At 37.6% G+C, this 11,255-nt stretch overlaps 1 protein-coding gene across 1 annotated transcript in view; it reads left to right on the plus strand.

Moving 5' to 3' along the window:
- The window catches only part of LOC117306856 (acylamino-acid-releasing enzyme-like), a 32,298-nt gene extending 22,411 nt beyond the window's left edge, over window positions 1-9,887 (plus strand). Inside the window, exons 18-22 of the mRNA XM_033791410.1 lie at window positions 2,856-2,904; window positions 3,053-3,083; window positions 4,611-4,716; window positions 4,906-5,012; window positions 7,453-9,887. Coding sequence (XP_033647301.1) covers window positions 2,856-2,904; window positions 3,053-3,083; window positions 4,611-4,716; window positions 4,906-5,012; window positions 7,453-7,552 — 393 coding nt within the window. The 3' untranslated portion in view covers window positions 7,553-9,887. The remainder of the gene's footprint in view (window positions 1-2,855; window positions 2,905-3,052; window positions 3,084-4,610; window positions 4,717-4,905; window positions 5,013-7,452) is intronic.
- The last annotated feature ends 1,368 nt before the right edge of the window (window positions 9,888-11,255 follow it).

The raw sequence follows: 11,255 nt of genomic DNA on the forward strand, positions 1-11,255 counted from the left end.
CCATCCGACTTGAAATTTGAATGTGCGTCCAACTAAATATTGTAGTGCCCTCGGCCCCTTACATCTTTAAAGATTGTGCAGGATCAGAGCTGTTGATTGAGATAGTTGCGACATGGAGGGACAAGTTTTCTTTGGTCATGTGGTTGCTGGACGCCATGTTGTCTCCAAATGCAGCACAACCCAATGGGCAGACTAGTCTGGCACCCCGATTTTGCCATGCGTTTCTGTGGGAACAAAATGGCTTCTAATCGCAAGTTATTGTAACTCTCCCAATAGACCTTTCTTTTGCAATGTCACAGCCCGAGCTTTTGCCAACCCAGGTTGGAAAACTATGAAAAGCTACAATGTATAAGTGCAAATCAAGAAAAGATCGCTATTTTTGGTAACTATGTAACCAAATTTGTTGATTTTGTTTTAAACAAACAACTAATTATGAAAGGTTTTTATTTAATTGAAAGTTTGCCGAAAATGTTGAATTTGGTTAAAACATCTGTTGTGTTTTACTAACATTCGGCCGACCATGCCAACCAAGGCAGTTTGTTTATCAACAAAAGAAAGGTCTATACAGCTCTGTGCAGGATAGTGAAACAGCACCCTCAAGAATCCACCGGCGCCTTCAAGAGTCGGGAGGCGCTGCGACGCGACCTGTCATCTTTGGAACACCATACTAAACCCCTATATGCTTACACCCCTATATGCCAATGTCCCTACACCCCTAAACCCTATATGCCTACACCCCTATATGCCAACACCCCTATATGCCAACATCCCTACACCCCTAAACCCTATATGCCTACACCCCTACACCCCTTCACCCCTATATGCCTACACCCCTATATGCCTACACCCCTACACCCCTATATGCCAACATCCCTACACCCCTTAACCCTATATGCCTACACCCCTACACCCCTATATGCCTACACCCCTACACCCCTACACCCCTATATGCCTTCACCCCTATATGCCTACACCCCTACACCCCTAAACCCTATATGCATACACCCCTATATGCCAATATCCCTACACCCCTACCCCCCTATATGCCTACACCCCTACACCCCTATATGCCTACACCCCTACACCCCTATATGCCTACACCCCTATATGCCTACACCCCTACACCCCTTCACCCCTATATGCCTACACCCCTTCACCCCTATATGCCTCACCCCTACCCTTACAAAAAAACTCTATAGAATTCTATAAAAAAAAAACTATAGAAATTCTATACAAATTTCTATAGAAAAGGGTATAGAACCCTTGTAAATAATTTCTATAAAATTTCTATACAGAATATATACAATATCTATACACATATCTATACAAAATCTATACAACTTCTATACAATTTCTAAAAAAATTCTATACAACCTATAGAGTTTCTTTAGAAAATTGGGCCACTTTTCTATACAATTTCTATAGACATCTATAGCAACCTCTATAGAATGTTTAATAGAAATGTAAATAGATATGTATAGAGTTTTATAGGGCAGTGGGGGTGGGGGAGATAACAACTCAGTCTATTTTTCGTGTTATGCTGAATGATTAGAAAATGGGAAAGCAATAGGCATCTTGAATTACACAATTACAAATTAAAACGCATCTAACGTTTGTTTTAGTCAATTCGCTCAGTTAGCAGCTTGGGTTTCCAAAAATCAGTAGAAAATCTATTAAAGAAGACTTTCTCTTTAGAGAAATTCAGCGCTTTGTAGAATTCTATAGGACATTTTCTTTACTGCAATATAGCACTACAGAGAATTCTATAGAACATTAATGTCTTTACTGCAATAGCTCTACAGAGAATTCTATAGAAAATTTTCTTTACTGCAATATCACTACAGAGAATTCTATAGAAAATTTTCTTTACTGCAATAGCACTACAGAGAATTCTACAGAACATTTTCTTTACTGCAATATCACTACAGAGAATTCTATAGAGAATTTTCTCTATAGAGATTTTGCCTTCACATTTCTATAGACATCTATAGAAAATAATTATTCTATAGATTTATTTTTGCCTTTCTATAGATTTTCAGGATTTCTATAGAGCTCTATAGAGCTCTATAGACCCTTCTATAGAGTTCTATAGAACTTTTTTGTAAGGGTACACCCCTTCACCCCTATATGCCTACACCCCTTCACCCCTTTATGCCTACACCCCTATATGCCTACACCCCTACACCCCTAAACCCTATACATGTATACATACACCCCTATATGCCAATACCCCTACACCCCTACACCCCTATATGCCTACACCCCTAACCCCTTCACCCCTATATGCCTACACCCCTTCACCCCTTTATGCCTACACCCCTATATGCCTACACCCCTACACCCCTAAACCCTATACATGTATACATACACCCCTATATGCCAATATCCCAACACCCCTACACCCCTATATGCCTACACCCCTACACCCCTTCACCCCTATATGCCTACACCCCTATATGCCTACACCCCTAAACCCTATATGCATACACCCCTATATGCCAATATCCCTACACCCCTACACCCCTATATGCCTACACCCCTACACCCCTACACCCCTACACCCCTACACCCCTACACCCCTACACCCCTACACCCCTACACCCCTATATGCCTACACCCCTACACCCCTATATGCCTACACCCCTACACCCGACACGCACAGCCCTAGATTCCTACACCCAAATACCCCTACAAACACCCCTTCACCCAAAACACCCCTTAACCCCAACTTCAAGCTCTTCTTACATGTAGGTAGGAACCTACCTCCATAGTTGATTAATCTAACAGAATGGCAGCCAAAATAACAGTAAAGAAATGAAACTGTTAACCCAACATGTATTATCTCTATTTTGCAGGGCTTTTATAAAGCATGCGTAGCAAGAAATCCTGTGGTAAACCTTGCATGTGAGTATCATTCTTAAATTTGTCAAATCGCATGAGAATAAACTATGTTTTGTTTGCAAAATAAACGAGTAACCTTGTACATTGACAGATTTGGTGCATAACAAATGTCCTGAATTATTACCACTCTTATTGTTTTGATTTGTTACAGCCATGTTAGCAAGCACAGACATTCCGGATTGGTAAGTTTTTATCCATATAGTTGTACTTCGTGTTTATTACACCATGGTTTCTTCTCAAAACACACACCGACCAACCCAGCTGTGAAAATTTCATTAATTCAAGAGGTCATGTTCCTGTGAAAAACTACGAGAAATAGTTTGTGAACTTTTCGCTCAGTTCACTGATACTCATCCTCTAGTTCTCAAAACACACATGTGTTCCAGTGAAAATCACAAGAAACAGTTTGTGATTTATTTTTATTCCAAGATATATGTTGTAAAGTGTGCTCGCTGTTATTTAAAGGCAGTGGACACTATTGGTAATTACTCAACATAATTATACCATAAAACCTTACTTGGTAACGAGTAATGGGGAGAGGTTGATAGTATAAAACATTGTGAGAAACGGCTCTCTCTGAAGTGACGTAGTTTTCGAGAAAGAAGTAATTTTCCACAAATTTGATTTTGAGACCTTCAGAATTAGATTTTGAGGTATTGAAATCAAGCATCTGAAAGCACACAACTTTGTGTAACAATGGTGTTTTTTCTTTCATTATTATCTCTCAACTCGACGACCAATTGAGCTGAAATTTTCACAGGTTTGTTATTTTATGCATTTGTTGAGATATATACCAAGTGAGAAGACTGGTCTTTGACAATTACTAATAGTGTCCAGTGTCTTTAAAGGAGAGATCGGACATAAAGACCATTCAAGTAACAACAATGTGCTGTACTCTTTTATAGTACTGTATTCTTAGTATTTATGTTGGATGTCGTCATCTAAAACAAGGCTACCTACACAATGCCTCCAATACACTATTCAAATAAGCCCCATCCCATTATTTATTGGCCAAGTACAGCTGTAAAACCTATGATGACCATTTGGCGATGTGCCTGTTGTCTCGAAATAATGACGTCTTGCATAAATATTAAGACATGTGTATAGCAGTGCCAATCTCAATAACTAGGCTAGGTATTAGTGCACTCGAGACATTCTAGCTACTGCCCAGCCCATAGCAACAGAGACAGTTCGCCGAAAGTACATAGATATACATGCTGTCAAAATTGGATACGTCACGGATAAACAATTTCTGAATTCAGACTTTTTAAAGTCTGTCTGGGAAACAACAAAAATCGTATTTTGTTTCCAAATCAAATAAGTCAGACTCTTTATATACTTCTCTAGCACTAAAAAATACTGTACCCAAAAGCTGATTTGAATCTATGACCCTAGGGGTTATCAAAAGGTGGCAATGCCATCACTTCTATACTACCTTCTAAGATCTGGATGTCAGACTTTTTGTCGGAAGTGACTCTTACCCCTGATACGTCTTGTTGATTGTAGCAACTGATATCAGCAATAGTGATTTTTTTTTAGGGGGGGGAGGTCTTTTTAATGCTAGTTTCTTATTATTAGTATCTTTCCCATGATAGTGTTTCATACAGAACTATTTCTCTGAATGGTTGCTTCCGGTATGAACTCTATAATCAGTGGTTTGTTGCTGTAACAATCATTTTGAATGTTGTGCTTTTTCTTGAAATCTGTAGGAGTTGCTGTGAGGCTGGCATGGAACCATTTGCATTTGATATGTTGCCAACAGCTGACAGCTACAAATTGATGCTTAGCAAATCACCGATTATTTATGCTCACCAGGTAAAAAGATTCATCTCTCCTGCTACAGCAAACCTATGGTTTTTTTTTTTCGTATCATCATTGCCAATAGTCGTTATCTGTATATTTATCTTCCATTGTTTAGTTTGTGTATGGATTGGAAATAAGATCAGTGAGTAGGGTGAATATGAACAGTAAAACCGTTATCTTAAAGATATCTTATTTTCATAGGTGACGACACCGACGTTGCTCATGATTGGAGACATTGATCTTCGTGTTCCACCTAAGCAAGGTGAAGAGTTCTATAGAGCTCTGAAGGCACGTGGAACCACCACAAAGTAAGTGTACAGTATACACTGATCCAGTCGCGCAAGTGCTGGGCGCCGCCATGGGCGCGCGCGCCACTGCTGCAGTGTACTTGTGCCAATTGTGTGCACCAAGACACGATAAAATCGTTTTCCTTTTCACTTTTTATGGAAATTAAATGTCTTCTTTGACAATCTGTGCAATTTCCCTGACATTGCTACATGATATAACGATGTACTAAATTCTTGATAACTTTTTTTAAAATTAAGTACAAAGTAAAATATTGAAATTCTGACAAAATGTAACGCATTGTAGCGACTTTTATGCAGTTTACGTGTCTTTTTCCCCCATCTCACCTAAGCCAATTACCGCTTTCAAGATGATTCGGTTTCTATTTAGTTGCAAATATTTGTGGTCAGTGATCTTCATTAGTATATCATGATGTCCTGGCAAGGAAATTGTGTAAGTCGTTGAGGAAAACATTAAATTTCCATAAAGAGTGAAAGGGAACATGATTTCCTCATGTCTTCGTGCACAAAACTAGGCACATGTTCACCACAGAAGTGGCGTGGGGTGCTCTACACCCGTGTGCCCAGTGCGCGCCTGAATTTTTCTATATGGACATTTTAGCATTAGTTCCGACAGCTCTCACCCACTTCTCTTGAAATTCCAGAAAAGCCTTAGAAGCAATCGTTTTCTTCAATGTATTGCTATTTTTCTTTTGTTGTTGTTTTGTGTTCTTTTTCTGTATCTGCCCTTTTATCTGTCTGTGGTTATTACTGAACCTTGTATTTAGGCCCACTATTTCTCTGTGGTACGGTTTAACCCCTTTTTAACGTTGGTACTTTTTATTGGTGACTGTGTTGTTATGTGAGCAAATAAGGCCAAACGGATCTCCCAAGCAGGGACAATAAAGTTTATTGTACTGTATGGTATTGTATTGTATTATATTGTATTGATTTGTATTGTACAGTACTGTACTGTACTGTACTGTACTGTACTGTACTGTACTGTACTGTACTGTACTGTACTGTACTGTACTGTACTGTACTGTACTGTACTGTACTGTACTGTACTGTACTGTACTGTACTGTACTGTGTTGCGTTGCGTTGCGTTGCGTTGCGTTGCGTTGCGTTGCGTTGCGTTGCGTTGTGTTGTACTGTGTCGTGTCGTGTCGTGTTGTAAGTGTGAGCCGGGCTTACAACAATGTCTACCACAGAATAATCCATTTGTGAGTTAATCTTGAATTGAATGGCTGGGTTAGTGACTTGCCTGGTCAATTTGGAATCCCCAATTTGAATTCTTCATCTAACCTATTGCTTTTTTAAACACAAAGTTAAGGTTTATTGTTTTTAAAATGTAATGTTCGATGAGTTTTTGTTTATTAGTATTGATGTACTGTTTAATATTATTATGTCAACTCAATGAACTGATTGTTAACAAGAATTATCAAATATCAATATGGAATGTGTTGCGCAAAGTCATGTTTAAAAAAAATATGCACGAAATATTATTATAAATAGTTAATTGCCTGGCATTTCGACCCTAGCAGAGTCTTTCTCAAATGTATTTAAAGCGTGTTATGGTCGAATGGTTTAGAACACCTACCTCCAGTTTTGATGACCAAGTCATCAGAGTATGGGTTCAAATCCTGTCGTGATACTTTCTCATAAAAGACAATTAACGAAAAAACTGTTGATGTGAATGATAAGCAATTTGTGCATCAATTTGGCTGCCGGTGCTGTATAAGAAGTTGAAATGGTATTAGCAGAAGATGCTCTGATCCAATGTTTAAAAGCACCTCATAAGGGAAAAGATGTCATACTTCAAAAGTGTAGCTCCACAATACCTGGCAGGAAAATACTTAATTAATTTAATAATTAGAGAATGTGACATAATAACTAACCATATTTAAAGGCAGTGGACACTATTGGTAATTGTCAAAGACTAACCTTCACAGTTTGTGTATCTCAACATATGCATAAAATAACAAACCTGTGAAAATTTGAGCTCAATCGGTCATCGAAGTTGCGAGATAATAATGAAAGAAAAATAACTCTGTTGTGTTGTCATTTAGCCTTCGAGAAAGACTCTGCTAGGGTCGAAACGTCGGGCCATTAACTATTTTTTGCAAAAATAACTCTTGTCACACGAAGTTGTGTGCGTTTAGATGGTTGATTTCGAGACCTCAAGTTCTAAATCTGAGGTCTCGAAATCAAATACGTGGAAAATTACTTCTTTCTCGAAAACTATGGCACTTCAGAGGGAGCCGTCTCTCACAATGTTTTATACCATCAACCTCTCCCCATTACTCGTCACCAAGAAAGGTTTTGTGCCAATAATTATTTTGAGTAATTACCAATAGTGTCCACTGCCTTTAACCGTGGAAGGAATGCTTTGGGTTTGCTGAAAAGTGACATTTTCCAAATGTTTTATTACAATTTTTCTTGTTTTAATATTTCTCATTTCAGAATGTTGATGTACGCGGGGAACAATCACGGTTTGTCTAAAGTAGATGCTGAGGCTGATTGCTTCATGAATATTTATAAATGGTTCATCTCATTTGCATAATGGGGTCCTCAACTGATGAAGGTGTATGCAGGAGTGGGATACAGTGCTTTTTAAAAAGGTCGTTATTCAGAAATGTGAAAATAAATTGATGATTATGTAAACATGTAAATGTAGCTGTAGGGTGGATTGTCACATCATGACATTGGTGCCAGTTGGGAGTTACCGCACATTGATTTAGATACTCATGATTTGTTTCATGTTTTTGTAATGTAGAGCGGAAAATGAATATAATTGTTTCCCCAATATACACCCTCACAGATCCTTGTCATTTGATTGGTTGAACACGCCTCAGGTGTCATCCTTTATTTTGCCATATATACTGCCCGAAATGACCAATGCTCCAAATTTATGGACACTTGATGATGAAATGAAATTATGCATAAAACAAATAAATAGGGCAGGCAACCTGCTAGACTAAAAACTCAATAAGCTGGAGTAAAGTTACTTGCGAAGTGATAATAAATCTTTAATATAATAAGTGTTATGGTTGGGCAGTTGAGTGCGATGGACTAAAAGTTCAGGGGTGTATTTCACAAAGAGTTTAGATTGGTCTTATCTGCAGTTTTGACTCCATGTAACTTGAGATGGGTCCTAAGAACAATCTTGCTTGGGATCCATCTAACGGCTGGTACTCATCCTAAGAGTTTTGTGGAAACGACCCCTGATTTATCAAAGTGTATGCTCACGGTCCTAGTGATGACACTTTTGTCCTTGCCGGAGCAAGACACTAACCATGAGCAAGTGCGATTAGGGTACAATAGTCGACTAGTGGTTAGTTCGTGACGTACGAAGCGCATGCGCGCTGAAATAAAAGTTCGAACGACTCTAGTTGTTGTCAAGCAATCGTATGTGAAAAAGATGACCGTGAACACATAAAAAGTCCATACTCGCTTCTTTTCAGCTATTTTAAGAATAACTGGTCCTCTCTGCCTGCAGCACACTGTGATATGACAAATTGCTATTGGTAACCAACGATGCGACCAACCTCGACCAGCCTCGAGTGGATGGTCGGGAATAGTCGACTAGACTGGTCCAACTATCATTGACTAACGCGGGTTCGATCAGAGTTAGTTAAACTATGGTTAACTATGGTCGTATGCAACTTTCAAAGGGGAGGTTTACCTTTGGTTTTTGGAATCGTCTGAGATGATCGCTTTTGGGGATTTTAATACACAATCTGAGAAACGCTTCTCCAGTACTGTTTCACAGATTCAAATTTGGGGGCATAAAACTTGTATATTTTCCCTTACCCACATCATTTTGAAGTTAAATTATTCTCAGAAAGCTGCTGCCCTCTAACCAAGTAAGTTTATATTGACATTATATTTAGAGTGATTACTAAACGTATACAGACCCGTTAAGTCTTCACAGAGCTTAGGGGATAACCATTCTAACTAAAAAGCCTGAGAAAGTGACTCGGGTGATTCATAATCTTCCTCAGTATTCATATCTTTCACTTTAATAAATCTTACTAACTTTTGAATTCAGAATATTTGACATAAAATATACACACCTGGACAATAGGAAAATATAAATAACTTTGAGACTGATAAATATATACAATAATTACCAAATGTGTACAAGGTTATAAATACTCAAAACACACCTCTCAGTATTAAAAAATAAAAGTTATAATTAGTACAATCAGATTTCTATTTATTTCTGGCTGTCAAACCAATTAAATAAAAACCCCAAAAGTGCCTTGCACTTTGACCCTTGAAAAAACATGTTGGAGGGAGAAGACAATGAAGAAATCTCAGTTTTAGATTTAAACCTTCATAGAAGTCGACCATATTGGCAAGCTCCAATATCAAGGTTCTGTGCCCAGTTTCAGAAAATATGTTGGGCAGAAAATATCGCATGACAAATTTGTTTGCTAAGCAAAACTTGAGTGGGGCACCAGTCACACAAATGTAAACTTTATGTAATTTGGCTTGCTGGTAACCAGTCACACAAATGTAAACTTTATGTAATTTGGCTTGCTGGTAACCCGTTACTGTTGAGCAATATTTGTCTGTGCTGAACAAAATTTTAACGCTAACAGGATTTATGAATTTGTATCAAAGATAAGAATATTTTGGGTTTGTTTTTCCTTGTTGTTTTTCTTGTTCATGTTCATGTACAATGTACATTAACTTGACCAGCCAGACTCACTGCCTTGCTAATGTTCAAAACCAGTGCAGTAAGTTGCTGGTTTGAGTCTCATCTGCAAGCAGCCTCTGTGTTTTGGGTTTTTCATTTTTTTTTCTTTCTAAGACTTATATTAGAAAGCACTCAGTATACAGTTCTTACAGTTACAGTATGTAGTTGTAAAAGCCACCGATATTTCATTGATGCAAAAACGACATCACTTACAACTACACAGACAGAAAAGGAACCTTTTCCTATACAGCATTCCTTTTATTTCAGTCCTTACAAGATATCACTCTTATCTCTCAAAACCACTTGTTTAATTCCTTGTTGTCACAAGCTAAGAGTAAATTTATTTCAGTGCTTCTGCTCTGGTGAAAATAAAATTAGTTGGATTTCAAAAAGTGCAAAAATAAATAAATAGTCCACCTTTACAGTGTTAAAGGCATGGATACTATTGGTAATTGTGAAAGACTAGTCTTCTCACTTGGTGTATCTCAACATATGCATAAAATAACAAACCTGTGAAAATTTGAGCTCAATCAGTCAGCGAAGTTGCGAGATATAAATGAAAGAAAAAAAACACCCTTGTCGCACCATGGTCACATGAAGTTGTGTGCTTTCAGATGCTTTATTTCGAGACCTCAAATTCTAAATCTGAGGTCTCGAAATCAAATTTGTGAAAAATTACTTCTTTCTCGAAAACTACATCACTTCAGAGGGAGCTGTTGCTCACATTGTTTCATACTATCAACCTCTCCCCATTACTCTTAATCAAGAAAGGTTTTATGATAATAAATATTTTGAGTAATTACCAACAGTGTCCACTGCCCTTAAGTAAAGATTTGTGAATACTAAAAGTCTAGCAAAACTTCACAACACACAATATTTTTTCATGAACCAGGAATTTCGGTCATAAATCAATTGTAAACAGACTTATCTAAAATTAATTATGAAATGTACGAGTAAGTGTTGGGACAATGTTTCTTTGTTGACATTAAATTGAACAACAAAGTTGCCTGACTACCATTAATTTAATAATCATCGTTTGCGACAATACCTGCCAAAAACTAGGCACTTCCTGCGTCAACTGGATTTATTTGCTCATTAATAGATGAGAATAGGAGCTTTAAAATAACACCTAGATGCACTTAAGCCTTAAAAGCCATTGGACACTTTCGGAACAGAACAAAAATTAAAAGTTCACAGATTTACAAATGACTTACAGGGTTTACAGAAGGTGATGGTGAAAGACTTCCCTTGAAATATTATTCCATGAAATGCTTTACTTTTTGAGAAAACATCAAAACAATTATCAATTCTCGATAGATGAACAGAAAGGTTTTTTGGTTCACAGGTTTTAATTTTAAATCTGTTTTGATTTTAGTCTGTTACTCCGTTGGGTACGGTCTTGGTTTAGGTTTAGATTTAAATGTGTTTACTACAATTTTCTTGGTTTGGTAGCTGCATTGAATTTTAACCAATTCGGTTTCAAGTTTCATTTCTGTGTGGGTTTTTTTGTTGGCTTCTTTTTTCAAAAACCTATTGCATGTTCCTTGAAATTCATTGAGTT

The sequence above is a fragment of the Asterias rubens genome, chromosome 2 (genome assembly GCF_902459465.1).
Source record: "Asterias rubens chromosome 2, eAstRub1.3, whole genome shotgun sequence".
Lineage (NCBI taxonomy): Eukaryota > Metazoa > Echinodermata > Asteroidea > Forcipulatida > Asteriidae > Asterias > Asterias rubens.